At 39.2% G+C, this 25,971-nt stretch overlaps 1 protein-coding gene across 3 annotated transcripts; it reads left to right on the forward strand.

Annotated features, from left to right (window-relative positions):
- Positions 1 to 25,934, forward strand: LOC126778982 (GTP-binding protein 2-like). Of its 3 annotated transcripts, none has more exons than XM_050502730.1 (9): positions 7,484 to 7,523; positions 8,308 to 8,639; positions 9,350 to 9,453; positions 16,685 to 16,804; positions 23,641 to 23,805; positions 24,283 to 24,444; positions 24,766 to 24,875; positions 25,222 to 25,522; positions 25,587 to 25,934. In XM_050502730.1, exons 4-8 carry the CDS (start codon positions 16,763 to 16,765, stop codon positions 25,379 to 25,381), a joined length of 639 nt encoding a protein of 212 aa, XP_050358687.1. In that variant the 5' UTR covers positions 7,484 to 7,523; positions 8,308 to 8,639; positions 9,350 to 9,453; positions 16,685 to 16,762; the 3' UTR covers positions 25,382 to 25,522; positions 25,587 to 25,934. The 3 variants fall into 3 exon arrangements, with proteins under 3 accessions (XP_050358685.1, XP_050358687.1, XP_050358686.1); XM_050502729.1 differs by lacking the exon at positions 9,350 to 9,453 and adding an exon at positions 16,408 to 16,512; XM_050502728.1 differs by lacking the exons at positions 7,484 to 7,523; positions 8,308 to 8,639; positions 9,350 to 9,453; positions 16,685 to 16,804 and adding an exon at positions 1 to 112.
- Positions 25,935 to 25,971: the final 37 nt, after the last annotated feature.

Here is a 25,971-nt window from a genome sequence, read left to right on the forward strand (position 1 = left end):
ACTCGATAACGGTAGAGGGAGCGCTCGCCTGAACATGTTCAGGCATTTGCACGAAGTGAAAAGTGGTAGGACGTCCTCGCTCAGCCACGAGATACTCGGCTTCGATGCTCAGGTGCGCTAATGATTATTTTGACGTTTATTTAAATTAAGAACAATGCCCCACCCACTTGCAAAGCCCGGGCAAACACCACTGCACTTTGATGTGCTTAATTAATGGGCACATTGTCAGGAGATCTGCTTTTATGGGATGAAGTATTGCTATGTATATCCATCAACCCGCATTGAAGCTGCAAGTTAGAGCTCCAAATCACAAGTGGAGGGGAGGCCTTAGCCCAGCAGAGGTTTTATTTTTTTTATAATAAGTAAATAGAAAAAAAAAGTAAAAGTAAGTTGTACACTAGAAGTGAGATTTGGAAGCGTGTAAAGACATTGTTTGCGCCTGAACTCTCTAATTTTCACCCTGGGATTATGTAAATGTCTGTGTCCCACTGCTGGGCTAATCCCTCTTCTCCCTTTGATGAGGAGCTTATTCCAATACGCTGTTCCAATTTAGTGGTGCTAATTTGGGTTTTTACACGCTATCATTGGTAACGATTTACACATTCTATTCACTACCATCTCGGTTCTCAATAGGATTAAGAGTGTGTGAGAATAGAGACTGTCTGTGCTTGCACGCACACACAAGTACCATTATTAGTCCCGTGCAGTTGTCTAAACCGTTCGTATCCGTAACAGCCTGTGAATGTCCCACTGCTGGGCTAAAGGCGGGTTGGTGGAATACACATGTGGCAGAATTTCAGTGAAATTAGACACATGCAGGTTTCCTCACGATGTTTTCCTTCACCGTCAAGCAGAGATGAATTATAATCACAAATTAAGCACATGAAAATTTCCGTGGTGCTTGTCCGGGTTTGAACTCACGATCATTGGTTAAGATTCAGGCGTTCTTACCACTGGGCCATCTCGGCTACAAGTTGTCTAAACATCTTTATCTAGTTTTCATACTCATTTTTCAATTATATTAATCTTTGTAAAAGCTTCCGTTATTCTATTATCCAGTTGTATGATGGCGTATGTTACACCCCGTTAACGATAGATGGCGCTCATTCGAAATGTCACATTCCTGAATCGCGCTGTCTAGATATTCGCTACGGAGTATATATAGTGTAGAAGTGATTGTTCTTGTAATCGAATAAATTGTAGTTTCATTTACCTAATCCCAGGTAACAGTGTTGCAGAACTATCGATAGTTTGACCTCGAAAACTATTATCGACAGTACTTCCGAAAGTATCGTCTTGTGTCAATATTGTCGATATTATCGATAGTTACTATAGCTCTCTGTTCACAATACTATTGATATATTAGGAGATAAATTTTGTCAGTGAACCTGTGCCCACCACCAGTGGCGTAAAAAAACGTAAAAAATGGAGTATGGAAATGAATAAGTTCATCCTACGTACCTACCTATATCTTACAAATTTAGAATCAGACACAAATTCATATCTTTCTTCATTACATATAAAATTTATAGATAAATATCCACATATGGAAGTAAGCAGACAGAGAATTGGTGACCAACGTAGAGCTATTATACAAAAGAAATTATTATCACAAGAAACCATTGATCAGATTTACGATGAAGTTAAAACAGAATTGCAAGTAATCCAAACTCAGATACAACAAAACGCCACAAATCTTAAAACATCCCTTAACACACTAACAGGACTAAACGTATGAAATGGACAAATGAATGCAATGAAGCAATTATTAGGATTTATTTCAAAATAACACAATTAGAGACTAATAAGACCGCTTATAGAAAACGTTTGTATGAAGAGTTTATAAACTTATACCCAGAGTTTACACACATTACAGAGCAAAGATTAGCGGATCAACGAAGGGCAATAATAAATAATAAATATATTAAACAAGATAGATTAACACTGATTAAACAACAAGTAGCAGATGAATTACATTATACACACACACTAACGGAAGACACAGATAATGAACATTTACAAACAACAGAACAAAGTAATATTACACACTACGATGCATTCAAATCTAATTCAGAAACAAACTCACAAGCTAGGAAAATGCAAAACACTACAGTTACATGCACTGATTCCGTTACATCAACCCCTATCGATGAACAAAACGTAGAAAGTATCACCCACGATCATGATGTGACCTTAGAAGTAAACACTGAAATAGAGAACACATTCGTTCATGCTCTAGAACATTTTTGTGATACTGAACCAACTAGCAGACCATACATTCCTAAACAAAGAACTTCTAAAAAGTTTTCATTAATAATGAAATACATAGATACAATGATACTGACAAAATTTGTAAACACTGATACTGATTTTATCACTCTACAGACAATAATTTACTGTGCAGCATGGACAGCAGCTAAATGTAATGGGGCAAGAATGACATTCTTAACACAAAACAACCATCAAAACAAATCATACAGAAAACCTAGCTGGCAAAGAAGATTAGAAAATATAATAATGAAGTTGCGAGTCAATATAGGCAGGTTAACACAATTTATTAAAGGAAATAGAAACCGAAAAGTAGTAGCTGCAGTAGAACTCATAAAGACACAATATCAATCACACGCACAATATGAAAATACAAACACGCATATAGAACACTTCTTAGATACCTTAAAACAGAAACTCAATGCAGCAGCTAGTAGACTTAAGATATATTTGACGTGTACTGCCCGTAAAATAGAAAACAAAACATTTGCTAACAATGAAAAATTCTTCTATAGAATTTATTATCTAACTGCAAAGATAATGAGCAAAATCTAGAAATACCTCCCCCTGAAATATTTCGACAATTCTGGGCTAAGACATGGGAAAACCCCATAGAACATAATGAACATGCAGACTGGGTTAACGAAATAACTACACATATTCCAGAGATGGAGTTCAACTTCATACCAATAGAAACATGTATAGATGTCATCAAACGAATGCACAATTGGAAATCCCCAGGCTCAGACAATATTCACAACTATTGGTACAAGAAATTTAGTAGCATACACTCATACATACAATCAATCAATCAATCAATCAACAGCCAATCGTTGTCCACTGCTGAACATAGGCCTCTCCCAAGGTGCGCCAAAGCTCCTTGTCCTCCGCCTTCCGCATCCAGTTGGTGCCCGCCACCTTCTTAAGGTCGTCGGTCCACCTGGCTGGAGGGCGCCCTACGCTGCGCTTGCCGATTCGCGGTCTCCACTCTAGGACTCGTCTGCTCCAACGGCCATCGGTCCTACGACATACGTGACGAGCCCACTGCCACTTCAGCCTGCTAATTTTGCAAGCTATGTCGGTGACTCCGGTTCTTTTCCGGATAATCTCATTTCTGATCTTATCCTTCAAAGATACTCCGAGCATAGCTCGCTCCATAGCACGCTGAGCGACTTTGAATTTGTGGACTAGTCCCGCAGTTAGTGTCCACGTTTCGGCACCGTATGTCACGGCAGGTAAGACGCATTGGTTGAAGACTTTCGTCTTCAAACATTGCGGTATAGACGACTTGAGGACTTGACGAAGGTTGCCAAATGCTGCCCATCCCAAGCGAATTCTTCGATCGGCTTCCTTCTCAAAGTTGTTCCTACCGACTTGTATTATCTGTCCTAGGTAGGTATATTCACTAACAACTTCGAGAGGTTTCCCCTCGACGTATATCGGTCCCGGTACGACATGCCTATTGAACATGACCTTGGTCTTGTCCAAGTTCATACCGAGACCGACACGCCGGGAAGACTCGCCTAGGCTACGCAGCATTTCGGTGAGTTGTTCCAGCGACTCTGCTATGATGACGATATCGTCGGCAAATCGAAGGTGTGAGATGTACTCGCCGTTTACATTGACTCCATACCTAGTCCAATCCAGCGTTTTGAAAACGTCTTCCAGCGCGTTGGTGAACAGTTTCGGGGATATTACATCCCCCTGTCTCACCCCTCTGCGCAGTTGGATCGCCTTCGTCTTACAGTCCTGGATGTGGATAGTCATTGTAGCGGCGTTGTACAGACATCTCAGTACCTCGATATATCTCCAATCGATATGACATCTCTGCAATGAGTCGAGCACTGCCCAGGTTTCGATGGAGTCGAAGGCTTTCTCGTAGTCCACAAATGCCATACACAGCGGCTGATTGTACTCTTCGGTCTTCTGCACAATCTGCCGAACAGTATGGATGTGGTCCACGGTGCTGTAGCCTGATCGAAAGCCGGCTTGCTCTGGGGGCTGGAACTCGTCAAGTCGTCTGGCGAGACGGTTCGTGACGACTCTTGAGAACAGCTTATACACGTGACTCAGGAGGGAGATTGGTCTGTAGTTTTTCAAGAGGGTTTTATCACCTTTCTTGAAAAACAGTACCACCTCACTCCCGCTCCACGTTTCCGGGGTCTTGCCATGTTGGATGACGGAATTAAAGAGGCTTGCTAGCTCTTTCAGGACCGGAGTCCCGCCTGCCTTAAGCAACTCTGTTGTGATTCCGTCATCTCCCGGAGTTTTTGTTGTTTTTAAGCTGTTCTAGAGTCGCCCTAATCTCTCCTTGGTCAACGACCGGGAGCTCCTCGGAGTAATGGCGCATAAGAGGGTTGCCCCCTGTGATTTCTGCAGCCCAAGCCGTAAGGTCCGACTTTCGATTCACCGCTATCTTGTACTCCCACTTTAGCATTAAAGTCCCCCATAACAACATTGTAGTGGGCCTTCGAGGTGTCGTTGAGGGCCTTTGCGATGTCCTCGTACATCGCTTCGACCACATCATCAGAGTATGTCGAAGTTGGCGCATATACCTGTACGACCTTCAGGGAGTACCTGTCGGAAAATTTTAGGACAAGGTACGCTACCCGGTTCGACACACTACTGATTTCCACAATGCTGCTAATGAGATCCTTTTTGACTAGAAAACCGACACCACCCTGGGAGAGGTTATCACCTTCGCGGAAGTAGAGTAAGTTACCGGACTCTAGAGTTATCGTGTCCTCCCCCTGTCTTCGGACTTCAGATAACCCCAGTATATGCCAGTTTATATGACTTAACTCTACTTCTAATTCGGCGAGGTGATGGTCCAGCCTCATCGAGCGTCCATTATACGTTGCCATGTTCAGTCGTTTTATACGGTAGCCTGCCGTGAACCGGTGATTCTTAGCACCCCCTGCCCTGCCGATACCGCGACCGCTACCTTGGTCGGGCCTAGCGGGCTTGCCGGTAACTGGGGGCCTTTTTTTGGGCGCATCTGCCATTAATGGAGGGGTTTGCCCATACTCGCCGCGCTGGGCAGGCGTGTTGGCGAGCGCAGTAGGGGGGTAAGATGTTTATGGGAGGGGGGACGCTGCTGCCCATCCCCCCTTTTCCCCGTCCCTCAGTCGCCTCTTACGATACCCACGGGATAAGATTGAGTACTATTCTAAGCCGGTACTCCACGGCATACTCCACTCATACATACATAAGTACTTAAATACATTCATTCAATCACCACATTTACTACCGAAATATATAACACATGGAATCACATACTTAGTACCTAAAGATAAACACGATACCACAAATCCAGATAAATACCGACCAATAACTTGCTTACAAACCATATATAAAATTTTATCAGCTTGCATAAGTAAAGAAATATACAAACATTTAACTAAACATAATATATTAGCCGAACAGCAAAAGGGGTGTAGAAAAAATAGCCAAGGTTGTAAGGAGCAGCTTACTTTTGATGCAATCATTTTAAGTAGTGCGGTAAAATCAAAATCAGATATCCATACTATGTTTATTGATTATCAAAAAGCCTTTGATTTAGTCCCGCATAGCTGGTTATTGTATGTCTTAAAATTGTATAAAATAAACCCAACCCTCATATCATTTCTTCAAAATTCTATGCAAAACTGGCAAACTGTATTAAAAATAAAACAATCGTCCATGAAATCTGAATGAAACTACTGAACCAATTTGTATCCAACGAGGAGTTTTTCAAGGAGACGCTCTGAGCCCCCTCTGGTTTTGCTTGGCCTTAAATCCTCTTTCACTCTTGTTAAATAAAACCAATACAGGATTCACACTTTACGGTAATAACACCCAATATAACTTATCACACCTCATGTACATGGACGATATAAAACTTTACTCCACTGACAAAAACACGCTGCTTGAGTTAGCAAGCATTACGGAACAGTTCTCAAAAGATATTCATATGAAATTCGGAGTTGACAAGTGCAAAATTCTGTCAATCTCGAAAGGAAAAATCCATAATAATAGCTACACACTCGAAACTGGTGAACAAATTGAACCAATGGATGAACTAAGCACATATAAATACCTTGGTTTTAAACAATCTAGGCAAATACTACAAACTACGACAAAACAAGAACTGCTTACAAAATTCTCGTATTAAAGACACACCTATTAAATCTCGTATTAAAGACACACCTTAACTCTAAAAACACAATAAAAGCTATTAACACATTTGCCATACCCTTACTTACGTACTCTTTCGGAATAATACAATGGTCAAAAAGTGACATAAAAAAATTGCAGCGTACTATAAACACGCACTTCACTAAATATAGGAAACTAGAAAACTAGAAAATTTTGGATGACAAAATCTTGTATTCAAAAGCTCACACTACCACGCAAAGAAGGAGGAAGGGGATTAACAGACATACACAATTTACACAATAAGCAGATACTCTCACTCAGACCATACTTCCATGATAAATCCGAACACTCACCTCTACATAGACACGCAACAGAAATAGACAAAAAGCTTACACCATTAAACCTACATGACAAAAACACTCAAGTAAACGAACATATCATAAGTAAACAACAACAAATGTTGGCATGGGCTGAAAAAACACTGCATGGGAGGCACCGAGCCTATTTGAAACAACCCCACGTCGACAAAGAGAAGTCGAACGAATGGCTCAAACGAGGTGAACTGTTCCCTGAGACCGAAGGTTTTATGCTCGCCATTCAAGACCAAATAATAGCAACTCGTAACTATAGGAAGTACATAATGAAGGATAATAATCAACCTACTGACTTATGTAGACAATGTAATGCAGCCTCTGAAACTATTCAGCACATAACGGGGGCTTGCAAATCTCTCGCACAGACCGATTATCAGCATCGATATGATCAAGTGGCTGCAATCATACACCAACATTTAGCATACAAATATAAACTTATAACAGAAATGAATCCATATTACAAATATAAACCGGAAAGTGTATTAGACACTAGAAACCACAAAATCTACTGGGATAGAACAATAATAACTGACAAAACTATCTGTTATAATAGACCAGATATTACCGTTCATGATAAAATCAATAGAATCGTTTATCTTATCGATATAGCCGTTCCTAATTCACATAACATACAAACCACAATATCTGAAAAGTTAAGTAAATATCAAGATCTCGCCATAGAAATTAAAACGCAATGGAAAGCACAAACAGTACACAAAGTCCCAATAGTCCTATCATCCACAGGTATCGTGCCAAAATCCTTGACACAAAGTCTGAACACCTTACAAATGCCAGCGTATATAGATAGATAGATAGATAGATAGATAAAGTCTTTATTTGGATCACACCACATGAGTAAATAAGAAGATAAAAAAGAAATGACAAAAGTAACACAGAGTTTAAGTTAATTTATGTCGTAGAAAAAAAAAAAAAAAAATTAACTAACTTACAAAAATATTTACAAAAATATTTTGCATCCAATTTTATTTAATCTATATCTATTAAATATAATTGGATGTAAAATGGGAATTGCATTATTATGGAAACACAAAGAAAAGAGAAAAAAAAAATTAATAAAAATTAACAAAAATTAACTGTAAAGTGGTGTGGCATCCAAAATGGACAACCTCTCAGTTGAAGCTGGCATAATATTAACCCAGCACTGATTTTCATGCCTGATACATTCAATCAAATTTAATTCATGACCGCATTACATATTATATTGCACAGTCTGTGCTAATATTGCTAGCATATAAAAAAACAGCCGAGATGATCCAGGCACCACTGAATTTTCATGTACTTAATTTGTGTTTATAATTCATCTCGTGCTTAACGGTGAAGGAAAACATCGTGAGGAAACCTGCATGTGTCTAATTTCATTGAAATTCTACCACACGTGTATTCTACCAACCCGCATTGGAGCAGCGTGGTGGAATAAGCTCCAAACCTTCTCCTCAAAAGGGAGAGGAGGCCTTAGCCCAGCAGTGGGACATTAACAGGCTGTTACTGTTACTGTACTGATTTTCAGAGGCCTCCATGTGACAGTGACGGACGGCCATGTAAACGTGACAAAGAGTAATATCAAATATTAAAGTGGTAGATTGTTACGTATAAACAAGTTATTAAATTACAAGTTAATAAAACTTAAAACTAAAGTCGTTATCTGAAATACATATACGATTATAAAAAAATAGGAGATTAAATCCGATATACAAATTAAAAAAGTTGACATTTAGGCGGTATTTTTGAAAATTAATATGACTCCGACTCAAACTCAGCGATCAACGCCATGGGAAGTAATGGCGGCCAATGCTATTAAGAAACAACACGGCGAATGAGCATTCTGAGAAGCGAGAATAGGTAAGTACTTAAGACCTAATCTTTGTTTTTGCTTTACATAAATATATTACGTTATTTGTGTTTACAGATTAACCATGTAATTTACATAGATAATATCAATCTATACATATAAATAAAATTGGAGTGTCTGTTTTTAATATCGAAATAACCGCTTTTTACTACATGCATATGAATATATATACGGTACATACACCGAAATAACATTTTTTACAATTTTTGTCTGTCTGTCTGTCTGTTTGTCTGTTTGTTCCGGCTAATCTCTGAAATGGCTGGACCTATTTTGATGGGACTTTTATTGGCAGGTAGCTGATCTAATAAGGAGTAACTTAGGCTACTTTTATTTTAGAAAAAAAATGATAATCTATACATATAAATAAAATTGGAGTGTCTGTTTTTAATATCGAAATAACCGCTTTTTACTACATGCATATGAATATATATACGGTACATACACCGAAATATTTTTTTTTACAATTTTTGTCTGTCTGTTTGTCTGTTTGTTGGCTATTGGCTGGCCTAATGGCTGGACCGATTTTGACGGGACTTTTATTGGCAGGTAGCTGATGTAATAAGGAATAACTAAGGCTGCTTTTATTTTAGAAAAAAATGATAATAAAAATGATTAACTTTTTTGTTAAATTCTACGCGGACGAAGTCGCGGGTACAGCTAGTAATAAAATATATTTATGCCCAAATTTCTGTTGTTTTAGAGACGGCGATAATGGTATTCCTAAAACCTACAGTGGAGGCAGACACTCCGCAACCAATATGACATGAACAATCTGCATGAAACAAATTGGCCATGCAATTATAGGTTCATTTTTAATTAAATAATTATATCGTCAAACATGTTTCTTTCAATTTTGTATACTATGAATTATTTATTATCAATATACACGAATATGCGAATGAGAAAATTAAAGTTCAGTCTGTAGGTTAAATAAATATAACTTATATCTTAGTCTAAACGTATGCAATGATTTTAGGTTACGAAGTGGGGGCGGCAGATTGTTTCAACATTTGGTCGCGGCGTATTTGAAGCTTCCACGAAAGGCTGCAGTACGATGTGGGTGCACAAGCAGCAAATAGGAATTCGCCCTGGTGGAGTGAGTTGTATTTACGGCCGATGACCACAAAAGCTTATCATAGAGATATCCTGGTGATTTGGATTTTATGACTCCGAATAAAAGTAAAGCGAAATGCAATTGTCCGCGGTAGTCAGTCCTTAAAGATTTGGCTTCATTAATGTAAGGCGTTACATGAGCACGTGGCGGAATTTTAAAACAATAACGAGCGCAGGTATTCTGTACTTTTTGAATGGCCGTTTTTGAGCGAGCAAGCATTCGTGGCCCTATCACTGTATCGGCATAATTTAATTTTGACAGCACCAGTGACTCACACAGTGTAAGACGTAATTCGTTTGATAGAGACTCTCGTACACGGTACAGTAATTTTAAACGGTAAAAACAGTTACGAACGGTATTATTTACTTGTTTTTCAAAACGCAAGTTTTCGTCCATAATGACGCCTAGATTTTTAGCTTCGGTGACTCTTTCAATAATTTCATCGTTTATAGATATAATACGGCTATAACTAGATAATTGTTTAATTTGTTTGTTTGTGCCAAATATCATATATTTAGTCTTCTTCGCATTTAAAACTAGGGTGTGGGATTGTGACCATGCAAATATTCTATTTAAATCATCATTTAAGTTTTTAACGGCAGCCTCTAGGTTCGACAAGTGAAATGATGTATAAACTTGTAAATCGTCCGCATAAACATGACAATCACTATTTATAATACAACTCGTTACGTCCGCTGTATATAATATAAACAATAAAGGCCCTAAGATTGAGCCTTGGGGCAAGCCTCGTGTTACTGGACGACACGGAGAACATGCTATAGTGCCATCTTCACCTATTAATTCCACTGATTGTCTTCTATAAGTTAAATAACTTGCAAACCAATCTATAGCGGTTTTATCAAAACCATAGTACGCCAGTTTTGCAACAAGTAAAGAGATATTTATAGTTTCAAACGCTCGAGAGTAATCTAACAAAACCAGCAGGGTAACTTTACCGGAGTCCTGGGCACTAAGTATGTCATCTACAACCGTGGTGAGTGCGGTAGTAGTACTACGATGCTTTCTAAAGCCAGATTGAACATCAGGTAGGATATTATTGTTTTCTAGAAATTCAGATAGTTGGATGTAGACTACTTTTTCCAGTACTTTAGATAAACATGGGAGTATGCTGATAGGACGCAAATCAGACAATGAAACTGGATTATTCAATTTTGGTATAGGTTTAATAAGAGCCTCCCTCCATAGGTCAGGAAAGTTGCTAGACTGAATAGATTTACTGATAATTTTTGTTATAGCAGGGAGGGAGGAAGAAAGTGTCATCAAAATCATATCCAAAGAGATTCCGTCCTTACCGATGGCGTTCGATTTGAGCTTATGGATAATTTTTGACACAGTATCTTCATTAACGGTTTTTAGGTGGAAGGTTTCTGTACAGAATTTTGATGAAGAATACTTTTGAATAATTTGCGGGGAGACATAATCATTACCAGGAATATTTAGAAAATGATTGTTTATAACCTGAGGATCGTTAAGATGACTACGTAAGATTAGATCCGACTTAGGTTTTACCTCAAGGTGGTTTTTAAAATGTTTCCACATGACTTTAGAGTTTTTTAAATTACAATTAATGTATGAGTTAAAGTAGGCATTTCTTTCATTTGCAATTGCATCATCTACAATTTTTTTCATTTTTTTATAATTTTCTCTATTGGCCCCGCTCTCATCTATACGCAATTTGCAATGAGCTTCATCGCGACATTTCATCATACGTTTAATAGCAAAAGTAATCCAAGGGTAATGATTATGTCTTATATATATGGTTTTAAGGGGAGCTAAGGTGTCAAAAATATGCATTATGTTAGTTGTAAAATGAGAAACGAGAAAATCTATACAATAATCGGGATTAGAATATGTATGCCAGTCAATGCATTCCAACAGGACCTTAAGCTGGTCTATGTTTATATCTCTAATAGGTCTTAATAGCTTTTTCCTCGGGCGAATTTTTTCTTTCACAATATTAAGCTCAAATGAAAGGAAAGAATGACTACTCAGACTATTTACATAATCGACATTAACCTTAATATGGTTTATATTTGAACAGACAAGGTCAATCAACGTTTCGCTATGGCTAGTAAAATGTGTCGGCTCGGAAACGTGTTGTATTAAGCTAAAATAATCCAAAAAGTTGTTAAAAAGGATTGAGTGATTGTCTTGTTTATTCAGGAGATTAATGTTGAAATCACCCAATAAAATAATATAATCATAAAGGGGCAAAGACGCAATCGATTCGATTAAAGCATCTAGGAATTCTTGCACGTTTAACCATGGTGGTCTATAAGCTGTACCAATTATAATAGTTTTATTACTATGCCGAGTCCTAAGCCACATCTGTTCAACCCTAGATTCAATTGGATATTTGAGAATCTGTGTAGACAGCCCTCGTCTGATATAAAATCCTACACCGCCGCCACGCGAACGCATTGTTTCCGGTCTGGGTATATGACACAGACGGTAACCCGCGACCTTCGGTGCGCGCCCCTCCTCTCCACCCCGAAGCCATGTCTCGTTAAGAGCCAAAATGTCAACGTTGTGTCGTTCTAAGGCAACTAATAATTCTTCGTGGTGTGTACTAAGTGAACCAGGGTTTAAAAATCCAATTTTAATATTTTTTACGCCCCCCATTTATAGTGTACTATAACAGTAAATGCATTGGAAGATAAGTACCATTGAAAACACCCATATATGCTTATAAAATTAGGCTTACACATATATAAACATGATGTATACGTGATTGTTCTCGTATATGCACATATACTTATATATAAAGTTCCTAATATTAAAGATTTTAAAATTATTAGAAAAACGTAATTGGATGGCTTTAAAGATATGTTAAAATAATTTATTTCAATGTATATCACATGGGAGCTTTTGAATGTCACACCACTTTTTGTAATAAAACTATAATAATGCAAATTGCCATAAATATTTAAAATTACAAAAGGTAAAATGTTTTTCATCATATCATTACTAGATTTAAAAATAATTAAATATAATAATTTACAATAATACAGTAATAAAAACTTTTCATTAGAGTATCGATACAGAGCTTTGAAACAAACAACATAGTATCTATAATAAAAATAACTTAGAATAAAGAAACTCTTAAAATTCAAATTTAGCTGTCTCCAAAAATTTTTTTGATGTCACCCTCTCCTCGTACTCGGTGCACTGGGGCATCAAAGGTACGTCTAACATAAATGCGCTCGCCCTTCGTCCAAATGTATTTCCAACCTTTATTCCGGCCTTCTTCTTTGGCTTTGAAAAATATGAATTTATTTAATTTCGTAAGGCGCTCATTGAAACGGTAGAAACGGCGCGGCTCTCCGTCTATAACGCTCGAGGAGTCGGCGCCTCGTCGTACACGCGCCGCTCGTAACATATCATCGCGCAATGCGCGCCGCGTCAACCGTACAGTGATAGGACGCGGGCGCGGCTACTCGCCGCTACTCAAAGTATCGCGACGCGGACCCGATCGCTGCGCGCTCACAATGTGACAATTTGAATCACATTTTCTCCGGACTTTTCTGCCAAGCCTGATATCTCCAGATCATTAGAGAAGCATTCTTGCTTCCGGTCATTAAGCTCAGAACGAAGTTGAGCAACTACTTCATGAGAGATATCGTCCCGGTTCAGGCTGCTACCTGCTTTCTGCTGCTCCATTGAAGATAAACGCTCCTCAATAATGTCCACGCGATTATTAAATTCTGTGATACAGGAATTTAATTTGGCTAGCTCGAGTCTAAAAGATGTCATCTCTCCAGAGACCATGGCTAATTCGGCTCTTAACAATTTTATTTTTCGGACCAGAGAGGATTCATCGGACGAATTTGCGTTAAGTTCCTCATCATTTCTTTCAGCGTTAGCAAGGGAGGAAGAAGCCGACAAACATTTAATGGAACCATTGTTTTTGCAACTACGACACATCCATTTTTGGGGGATACGAGATTCCGGGCTGAGATTTACGCAAGCCCTATGGAACATTGATGGACATTTCGTACACTTAGCGCCATCTGACGCAGACAGGAATTTACCACAATGATGACATTTATTTGCCAGAATGTCGTATTGATTACATATAATAGTTCTCGAGATGACTACTAGGTGGCACTATAAATTAAGTCTCTTGTGTCTTAATAATTATATTTTGTACAACTATTGTGTAATTTATTTATTTTCACTAAATATGAATATTAATAAAAATGAAACCTGTATATAAAAGTTGTGTATCCAGATTATAACACACACACTGTTTCACTATTTTTATAGTTCAATTATTTATATTTAGTTATTGCTTTATTAGGAGGGTAAACACAAACGAACAGCTGATTGTGATACAGAGTTTTTGCTTTAAAACACTACTTCACTGTAATTTATCACTTTAAATTTATTTGAATATCTCACCCGGTGGAATATCAGGTTGTGGTTCAGGCTCCTCTTGGCTCTTCGGATCACAGCCTTATTTCTACCAGAGTGCCACAGGCCAAGCTGCCGCCACTAGCGGTATGCAAACGTCGCGTTTGGCACTATAAGTCGGCGGATTGGGACGGTATGCGCGATTACTATGCGTCGGTCCCTTGGAAGGAACGTTGCTTCAGTGGGAATGACCCGACAGCTAGTGACGCCGCTGTTGCTGGCGAGATCATGCTGGGAATGGAATACTACATTCCTAGCTCAGATCTCGTCAGTAGGAGTACGCGTAACCGTTGGTTCACTCGTGAATGTGCCGATGCTGTATCATCTAAGCAGGCGGCATATCGCAAGTGGATCAACGGCTGTATTAGCGGGGCATCTAACATTGACTCACTGAAAGCAAACTATAATAAAAATTCCAAGTCCTGTAGAAAGGCATACACGAGAGCGGATGCACAGCGCATTGTACAGATTGGTCATGGCTCCCGTAGCTTCTGGCGTCTGATCAAGTCTGTGCAAAACAATTTCTGCCAACCTTCGCTGCCACCTCTCAGAAATCCGGACGGATCGCTAGCTCACAGTCCGCAAGAGCAAGCTGATCTCCTGGCTAAACTCTTTGCCGACAATTCCGTCATCGACGATTGTAGTGCACTGCCACCTACAATACCTGCATGTGGCCATACGATGCCTGACATTAAAATCAGGAACGTGATGTGCGTGCAGAGCTGCAATCACTTGATGTACGGAAAGCTAGCGGTCCCGATGGAATACCAGCCATAGTGCTGAAGAAGTGCGCAGCGGAGCTGTCTCCTGTGTTAACGCGCCTGTTAGATAGATAGATAGATAGATAGATAGATAGATAGATAGCCTTTATTTGGATCACACCACACGTAGAAAAAAATAAATAAAAAATTAACTAACTTGCAAAAATTTTTACAAAAATATTTACAAAAATATTTTTTAAACACAAAGAAAAGAGAAAAATTATTTTAAACACAAAGAAAAGAGAAAAAATAAGTAAATAAAAATTAACAAAAATTAACTGTAAAGTGGTGTGGCATCCAAAATGGACAACCTCTCAGTTGAAGCTGGCATAATATTAACCCAGCACTGATTTTCAGAGGCCTCCATGTGACAGTGACGGACGGCCATGTAAACGTGACAAAGAGTAATATCAAATATTAAAGTGGTAGAATGTTACGTATAAACAAGTTATTAAATTACAAGTTAATAAAACTTAAAACTAAAGTCGTTATCTGAAATACATATACGATTATAAAAAAATAGGAGATTAAATCCGATATACAAATTAAAAAAAGTTGACATTTAGGCGGTATTTTTGAAAATTAATATGACTCCGACTCAAACTCGGCGATCAACGCCATGGGAAGTAATGGCGGCCAATGCTATTAAGAAACAACACGGCAAAATGAGCATTCTGAGAAGCGAGAATAGGTAAGTACTTAAGACCTAATCTTTGTTTTTGCTTTACATAAATATATTACGTTATTTGTGTTTACAGATTAACCATGTAATTTACATAGATGATATCAATCTATACATATAAATAAAATTGGAGTGTCTGTTTTTAATATCGAAATAACCGCTTTTTACTACATGCATATGAATATATATACGGTACATACACCGAAATAACATTTTTTACAATTTTTGTCTGTCTGTCTGTCTGTCTGTCTGTCTGTCTGTCTGTCTGTCTGTCTGTCTGTCTGTTTGTTCCGTCTAATCTCTGAAATGGCTGGACCGATTTTGATGGGACTTTCACTGGCAGATAGCTGATGTTATAAGGAGTAACTTAGGCTACTTTTATTTTAGAAAAAAAAAAATGATAATCTATACATATAAATAAAATTGGAGTGTCTGTTTTTATTATCGAAATAGCCGCTTTTTACTACATGCATATGAATATATATACGGTACATACACCGAAATATTTTTTTTTTACAATTTTTGTCTGTCTGTTTGTCTGTCTGTCTGTCTGTTTGTTGGCTATTGGCTGGCCTAATGGCTGGACCGATTTTGACGGGACTTTTATTGGCAGGTAGCTGATGTAATAAGGAATAACTAAGGCTGCTTTTATTTTAGAAAAAAAATGATAATAAAAATGATTAACTTTTTTGTTAAATTCTACGCGGACGAAGTCGCGGGTACAGCTAGTAATAAAATATATTTATGCCCAAATTTCTGTTGTTTAGAGACGGCGATAATGGTATTCCTAAAAACCTACAGTGGAGGAAGACACTCCGCAACCAATATGACATGAACAATCTGCATGAAACAAATTGGCCATGCAATTATAGGTACATTTTTAATTAAATAATTATATCGTCAAACATGTTTCTTTCAATTTTGTATACTATGAATTATTTATTATCAATATACACGAATATGTGAATAAGAAAGTTAAAGTTCAGTCTGTAGGTTAAATAAATATAACTTATATCTTAGTCTAAACGTATGCAATGATTTTAGGTTACGAAGTGGGGGCGGCAGATTGTTCCAACATTTGGTCGCGGCGTATTTGAAGCTTCCACGAAAGGCTGCAGTACGATGTGGGTGCACAAGCAGCAAATAGGAATTCGCCCTGGTAGAGTGAGTTGAATTTACGGCCGATGACCACAAAAGCTTATCATAGAGATATCCTGGTGATTTGGATTTTATGACTCCGAATAGAAGTAAAGCGAAATGCAATTGTCCGCGGTAGTCAGTCCTTAAAGATTTGGCTTCATTAATGTAAGGCGTTACATGAGCACGTGGCGGAATGTTAAAACAATAACGAGCGCAGGCATTCTGTACTTTTTGAATGGCCGTTTTTGAGCGAGCAAGCATTCGTGGCCCAATCACTGTATCGGCATAATTTAATTTTGACAGCACCAGCGACTCACACAGTGTAAGACGTAATTCGTTTGATAGAGACTCTCGTACACGGTACAGTAATTTTAAACGGTAAAAACAGTTACGAACGGTATTATTTACTTGTTTTTCAAAACGCAAGTTTTCGTCCATAATGACGCCTAGATTTTTAGCTTCGGTGACTCTTTCAATAATTTCATCGTTTATAGATATAATAGGGCTATAATTAGATAATTGTTTAATTTGTTTGTTTGTGCCAAATATCATATATTTAGTCTTCCTCGCATTTAAAACTAGGGTGTGGGATTGTGACCATGCAAATATTCTATTTAAATCATCATTTAAGTTTTTAACGGCAGCCTCTAGGTTCGACAAGTGAAATGATGTATAAACTTGTAAATCGTCCGCATAAACATGACAATCACTATTTATAATACAACTCGTTACGTCCGCTGTATATAATATAAATAATAAAGGCCCCAAGATTGAGCCTTGGGGCAAGCCTCGTGTTACTGGACGACACGGAGAACACGCTATAGTGCCATCTTCACCTATTAATTCCACTGATTGTCTTCTATAAGTTAAATAACTTGCAAACCAATCTATAGCGGTTTTATCAAAACCATAGTACGCCAGTTTTGCAACAAGTAAAGAGATATTTATAGTTTCAAACGCTCGATAGTAATCTAACAAAACCAGCAGGGTAACTTTACCGGAGTCCTGGGCACTAAGTATGTCATCTACAACCGTGGTGAGTGCGGTAGTAGTACTACGATGCTTTCTAAAGCCAGATTGAACATCAGGTAGGATATTATTGTTTTCTAGAAATTCAGATAGTTGGATGTAGACTACTTTTTCCAGTACTTTAGATAAACATGGGAGTATGCTGATAGGACGCAAATCAGACAACGAAACTGGATTATTCAATTTTGGTATAGGTTTAATAAGAGCCTCCCTCCATAGGACAGGAAAGTTGCTAGACTGAATAGATTTATTGATAATTTTTGTTATAGCAGGGAGGGAGGAAGAAAGTGTCATCAAAATCATGTCCAAAGAGATTCCGTCCTTACCGATGGCGTTCGATTTGAGCTTATGGATAATTTTTGACACAGTATCTTCATTAACGGTTTTTAGGTGGAAGGTTTCTGTACAGAATTTTGATGAAGAATACTTTTGAATAATTTGCGGGGAGACATAATCATTACCAGGAATATTTAGAAAATGATTGTTTATAACCTGAGGATCGTTAAGATGACTAGGTAAGATTAGATCCGACTTAGGTTTTACCTCAAGGTGGTTTTTAAAATGTTTCCACATGACTTTAGAGTTTTTTAAATTACAATTAATGTATGAGTTAAAGTAGGCATTTCTTTCATTTGCAATTGCATCATCTACAAATTTTTTCATTTTTTTATAATTTTCTCTATTGGCCTCACTCTCATCTATACGCAATTTGCAATGAGCTTCATCGCGACATTTCATCATACGTTTAATAGCAAAAGTAATCCAAGGGTAATGATTATGTCTTATATATATGGTTTTAAGGGGAGCTAAGGTGTCAAAAATATGCATTATGTTAGTTGTAAAATGAGAAACGAGAAAATCTATACAATAATCGGGATTAGAATATGTATGCCAGTCAATGCATTCCAACAGGACCTTAAGCTGGTCTATGTTTATATCTCTAATAGGTCTTAATAGCTTTTTTCTCGGGCGAATTTTTACTTTCACAATATTAAGCTCAAATGAAAGGAAAGAATGACTACTCAGACTATTTACATAATCGACATTAACCTTAATATGGTTTATATTTGAACAGACAAGGTCAATCAACGTTTCGCTATGGCTAGTAAAATGTGTCGGCTCGGAAACGTGTTGTATTAAGCTAAAATAATCCAAAAAGTTGTTAAAAAGGATTGAGTGATTGTCTTGTTTATTCAGGAGATTAATGTTGAAATCACCCAATAAAATAATATAATCATAAAGGGGCAAAGACGCAATCGATTCGATTAAAGCATCTAGGAATTCTTGCACGTTTAACCATGGTGGTCTATAAGCTGTACCAATTATAATAGTTTTATTACTATGCCGAGTCCTAAGCCACATCTGTTCAACCCTAGATTCAATTGGATATTTGAGAATCTGTGTAGACAGCCCTCGTCTGATATAAAATCCTACACCGCCGCCACGCGAACGCATTGTTTCCGGTCTGGGTATATGACACAGACGGTAACCCGCGACCTTCGGTGCGCGCCCCTCCTCTCCACCCCGAAGCCATGTCTCGTTAAGAGCCAAAATGTCAACGTTGTGTCGTTCTAAGGCAACTAATAATTCTTCGTGGTGTGTACTAAGTGAACCAGGGTTTAAAAATCCAATTTTAATATTTTTTACGCCCCCCATTTATAGTGTACTATAACAGTAAATGCATTGGAAGATAAGTACCATTGAAAACACCCATATATGCTTATAAAATTAGGCTTACACATATATAAACATGATGTATACGTGATTGTTCTCGTATATGCACATATACTTATATATAAAGTTCCTAATATTAAAGATTTTAAAATTATTAGAAAAACGTAATTGGATGGCTTTAAAGATATGTTAAAATAATTTATTTCAATGTATATCACATGGGAGCTTTTGAATGTCACACCACTTTTTGTAATAAAACTATAATAATGCAAATTGCCATAAATATTTAAAATTACAAAAGGTAAAATGTTTTTCATCATATCATTACTAGATTTAAAAATAATTAAATATAATAATTTACAATAATACAGTAATAAAAACTTTTCATTAGAGTATCGATACAGAGCTTTGAAACAAACAACATAGTATCTATAATAAAAATAACTTAGAATAAAGAAACTCTTAAAATTCAAATTTAGCTGTCTCCAAAAATTTTTTTGATGTCACCCTCTCCTCGTACTCGGTGCACTGGGGCATCAAAGGTACGTCTAACATAAATGCGCCCGCCCTTCGTCCAAATGTATTTCCAACCTTTATTCCGGCCTTCTTCTTTGGCTTTGAAAAATATGAATTTATTTAATTTCGTAAGGCGCTCATTGAAACGGTAGAAACGGCGCGGCTCTCCGTCTATAACGCTCGAGGAGTCGGCGCCTCGTCGTACACGCGCCGCTCGTAACATATCATCGCGCAATGCGCGCCGCGTCAACCGTACAGTGATAGGACGCGGGCGCGGCTACTCGCCGCTACTCAAAGTATCGCGACGCGGACCCGATCGCTGCGCGCTCACAATGTGACAATTTGAATCACATTTTCTCCGGACTTTTCTGCCAAGCCTGATATCTCCAGATCATTAGAGAAGCATTCTTGCTCCCGGTCATTAAGCTCAGAACGAAGTTGAGCAACTACTTCATGAGAGATACCGTCCCGGATCAGGCTGCTACCTGCTTTCTGCTGCTCCAATGAAGATAAACGCTCCTCAATAATGTCCACGCGATTATTAAATTCTGTGATACAGGAATTTAATTTGGCTAGCTCGAGTCTAAAAGATGTCATCTCTCCAGAGACCATGGCTAATTCGGCTCTTAACAATTTTATTTCTCGGACCAGAGAGGATTCATCGGACGAATTTGCGTTAAGTTCCTCATCATTTCTTTCAGCGTTAGCAAGGGAGGAAGAAGCCGACAAACATTTAATGGAACCATTGTTTTTGCAACTACGACACATCCATTTTTGGGGGATACGAGATTCCGGGCTGAGATTTACGCAAGCCCTATGGAACATTGATGGACATTTCGTACACTTAGCGCCATCTGACGCAGACAGGAATTTACCACAATGATGACATTTATTTGCCATAATGTCGTATTGATTACATATAATAGTTCTCGAGATGACTACTAGGTGGCACTATAGATTAAGTCTCTTGTGTCTTAATAATTATATTTTGTACAACTATTGTGTAATTTGTTTATTTTCACTATATATGAATATTAATAAAAATGAAACCTGTATATAAAAGTTGTGTATCCAGATTATAACACACACACTGTTTCACTATTTTTATAGTTCAATTACTTATATTTAGTTATTGCTTTATTAGGAGGGTAAACACAAACGAACAGCTGATTGTGATACAGAGTTTTTGCTTCAAAACACTACTTCACTGTAATTTATCACTTTAAATTTATTTGAATACTATAAACTGATACTGAAGTAATCTATTAATACGGATTGATTATACCGGAAACTACTAAAATATTTTATTATCAACAAAAAAACTAGGAGTCGAATCAGCTGACACCGCCGTTCGTGAAAAACCAACTGTTCCAACTTTCTCTCTCTTCGGGAAGTGTGCCGGAGGCTTGGAGAAGAGCTAATGTGCAAGCGGTTCCCAAAAAAGGGGATCGGTCTGACCCGGCAAATTATCGGCCAATAGCTATCACCTCAGTACTTTGTAAGGTGATGGAACGGATTTTAAACAACCAACTGATCCATTACCTAGAAGATCACTGTCTAATTAATGATCGTCAGTACGGGTTTCGACCAAAACGGTCCACAGGTGATCTTCTAGCGTACGTAACACACCTCTGGGGTGAAGCTATCGACAAGCATGGAGAATCGTTGGCTGTCAGCCTCGATATCTCCAAGGCTTTCGACAGGGTCTGGCACAGAAGTCTTCTCTCCAAGCTACCGGCATATGGTCTGCCTGCTCAGCTATGCACCTGGATTGCCAGCTTCCTACACAAGCGTAGCCTTCGTGTTTTAGTAGATGGTAGCGCTTCACAATTCTATGTAGTGAATGCTGGGGTCCCCCAGGGATCTGTGCTATCTCCCACACTCTTTCTTTTGCATATCAATGATATGCTCTCCCTTGGGAACATACATTGCTATGCAGATGATAGTACAGTGCATGGTGGATACCACGGACGCGCAGTGGCTGGGCGGGCGGAAACTGAGGAGAGGCGGGAGAATCTTGTCATTGAACTCGATAGGACGTTAGAGCTCATCGCCAAATGGGGCTCTGATAATCTTGTTGAGTTTAATGCCAAGAAAACACAGGTATGCGCTCTCACGGCGAAAAAGTCAACATTTTCCCCTCTTCCCTCCCTCTGTGGTACTCCGCTGGTGATGCAAAGCAAAATCGCCATGCTGGGGATTGACGTTCGCTGCGACCTTAGTCCAAGGGATTACATCGAGGCTATTATAAAAACAGCTTCACGGAAACTCGGAGTTCTGAACAAGATGCGGCGCTTTTTCACGCCACAACAACTGTGCCTGCTGTAGAAAACACAGGTACGGTCTTGCGTGGAATATTGCTTGCACCTTTGGGATGGCTCCGCTAAGTACCTACTTGAGGCCTTGGACCGGTTGCAGCGACGTGCCGCACGCATTATTGGCGACGTAAAGGTCACAAACACCCTTGAACCTTTACAATTGCGTCGTGAGATAGCAGCACTGAGCGCTTTCTATCGACTGTATCACGGCGAGTGCTCTGAGGAATTATTCTCTCTAATCCCTGCTTCCCCCTTCCTTCTTAAGTCCACGCGAGCTGGTTCTCGATGTCACCGCCTAACTGTGACATCAATTCCATCGCGTACAAAGAAATTTGGCAACTCCTTTCTTTGTCGCACTTCCAAAAAATGGAATTCCTTACCAGCTCACGTGTTCCCCTCCTCTTACAACCCGGGTTCCTTCAAACGAGGCGTGAAGAGGCATCTTGCGGGCCGGCAAGGCGAAGGCGGCTAGTGCAGAACGTTTTTCCCGTCTGTACTGGCCGTCGTCGCGTTTGGACTCTACTACCACTTACCATCAGGTGGAGTAGAGTCATTTGCCCTCCCGGCGAATATAAAAAAAAAAAAAAAGAATACTATAAACTGATACTGAAGTAATCTAGTAATACGGATTGATTATATCGGAAACTACTAAAATATTTTATTATCAACAAAAAAACTAGGAGTCGAATCAGCTGACACCGCCGTTCGTGACGTCACTGATCCTCCATATACTTCAAAAAGCCATAATCCTTAACACCTGCCGTATCACCCGAAAGTTTATATCATCATCCACTTTATCATCAACGTTTTTAATATAAGCAACACTCCTTAACGCTTGGCTGCAGCCCGCGTTTTCGGTTTAAGCTCTTCGAAAGAAGAGAAACTTTAAAAGTTAAATAGAAATAATAATAATAATAATATTGGACATTATTCACACACGGTCATCTGATCCCAAATTAAGCAGAGCTTGTGTTATGGAAACCAGACAACTGATATACTACATATACTACTTTTCTTTTGTAAATACATACTTATATAGATAATTACACCCAGACTCAGGACAAACAGACATGTTCATGCACACAAATGTCTGTCCTGGGTGGGAATCGAACCCACGACCTTTGGCATGAAAGGCAAGTAACTACCAACCACGCCAACCGGCTCGCCAAAAAATCAATACGTCAATACTATCGAAAAATCATTGATTATCGATAGTCCAAAACTATCGATTTTATCGATAATGGACTATCGACATGCAACACTACCCGGTATTACTTATACCTAAAATGAAAGTCATATAATGTATTACATTCATATAATCAGGGTAATGTCGTCAACTACGGTTGTTCCGAGCTGATGACAGCGGAGCGCATCGGAGAGAGGAGCGCCAAGCTGGTGTCTTTCCTGAACCTGGCGGGCCACAGCAAGTACCAACGCACCACGCTCCACGGGCTCACGGGTTACTCCCCGCACTACGCCATGCTCGTTGTAAGTATGTTTATTTATTACTAGTTCCCATACGTGTTCCCATACATTTTTACAAACAGCTCAAAATCAAAATAATTTATTCAGGTAATAATATATAAACCTAACACCGGCTCAAACTGTAGATCCTACTAAAAATAATCGGCAAAAAACTAAACTCTTTTGCTACAATTAAACTATGTAAGAGTTTAAACACAATTTTTTATCATATTTATAAACCCTTATCGAGCAATACGTCTTATTAATGAAAGTTTTTTTAAGAGAGAGAGAGTTGGTTCCTCCTAACTGGCCTAGGCCAGTCTGGGTACGGGCCGCGGGGTTGCCCCCTAACCTGTCGTGTCTTTAATTTTTGGCCCGAGGGGCCAGGGTCACAGCGACCCAGTGGCTGTAAGTTTTTTAATTCAGCTACAAGATAATATTATAGATGGCACTGTAGTCATATTATCAACTTGTACTATAAAGTTTTTTTTTTATTTCTAGATTTCGGCAACAGCCGGTATAACTCGCATCACAGAAGAACACATCGGTCTTCTGCTGGCTTTGGACATGCCGTTCTTCGCAGTCATCAACAAATGTGAACTGGTTAGCAACATCAATGCTGTTGTAGCGAGGCTGACTCAATTGTTGGAACCCGCTAATAAGGTCAGTGATTTTATTTTAAAAAGCATCTATAAAGACTAGCTTATAAACTAGGTTATTATTTCTTACATCAATGCTTTTGGGTGATGGTGACCACTTACCATCAGGTGGCCCAATTGCACACATTTAACATAAAGAGAAGTCGGGGGGGTGGGGGGGGGGAATTTACTTTCCCATTTATAATATTTGTATATATTGTAATTGGAAATATGCAGATTTCCTCGCGATGTTCTTCAAGGAGCACGAGATGATAAATCAGGGATGCTGTATAATTTATAGATTTATTTAAATTTAAAGTAATGGTATATATTGGTATTATTACAGAAACCGCTGTTAATAACTGACGAGAATATGGCAAGGAACTGCGTTGCGCCGCAAAAGTCGATACTGGACAACATAGACAATCTAGACGAGGAAATCAAAAAGGATGAGGAGTGAGTAGCTTCACAGGCCTTTATTTAACCCGAAGTGTTTCTGGGTGAACTCTTATGTATGACCTTAAAACGAGTTCCATACTATTGGTAATGGTAATAGTATTGTCTATAGCTACGCCAACCACCCTTGCTAGATACTTGCCTTTCACGCCAAAGGTTGTGAGTTCGGTTCCCACTCAGGACAGACAATTGTGTGCATTAACATGTCTGTTTTTCCTGAGTCTGTGTGTAATTGTCTATACAATAGTATATCAGTTGTCTGGTTGCCATAGTACAAGCTCTGCTTAGTTTCGGATCAGATATATATGTATAGTTGAACGCAAATCACAGTAGTGTCGGCCGGCAGGGTGGCCGTGTTCCCGGTAAGCTGCGTGCGCGGCGCCGGCCTCAACGCGCTGCACGCGTGCCTGCTGGCGCTGGCTCCGCGCCGCGACCTGCACCGCCCCGAGGACTTGAGTGAACCATATGTTGCGCAGTTGACTAGTATCCTTTTTATTAAATTATAAATGTTATAATTTATGTCACTTTACAGGAGGCGTGCGAGTTTCAAATAGACGAAATTTTCCACGTAGGGTACTCGACGGGGCCCGTCGTGGGGGGACTGCTCGCGCGAGGGCGACTCTACGAGGGCGACGAAATTATCATAGGTGCGTTGCGTTCTGTTAGTTGTGAGATGAATAGAGCGACGTATATTTAACACCCCTCCCCCAGGACCTCTGGAGTCCGGCGAGTTCGCGGAGATATCCGTGCGCACGATATACCGCAACCGCGTCCCGTGCGGCAGCGTGCGCGCGGGACAGTCGGCGTCGCTGGGCCTGGGGCGCTTTCCGCCGGGACTGCGGCAGGGCATGTTGCTGCTAGCGCGGCCGGGGGGCTACGCCGCGGGACTATCAGAACTAGTCCACTCGTCGCAAGCTTCGGAGAAGAATCAAAAGAACGCGAGGAGACAGAACAAGAATATCCTCCAGGACATCGCCAACGTGAAGAACAGCCTCACGAAGACTTCGGACACGAAGTGCACGAACGTGTACGTGTCGGACGACGGGAGCAAGTACAGCGACGCGCACGTGTCGAGCGACACGCAGGACAAGTGTGT

This window comes from Nymphalis io, chromosome 28 (assembly GCF_905147045.1).
Source record: "Nymphalis io chromosome 28, ilAglIoxx1.1, whole genome shotgun sequence".
Classification (NCBI taxonomy): domain Eukaryota; kingdom Metazoa; phylum Arthropoda; class Insecta; order Lepidoptera; family Nymphalidae; genus Nymphalis; species Nymphalis io.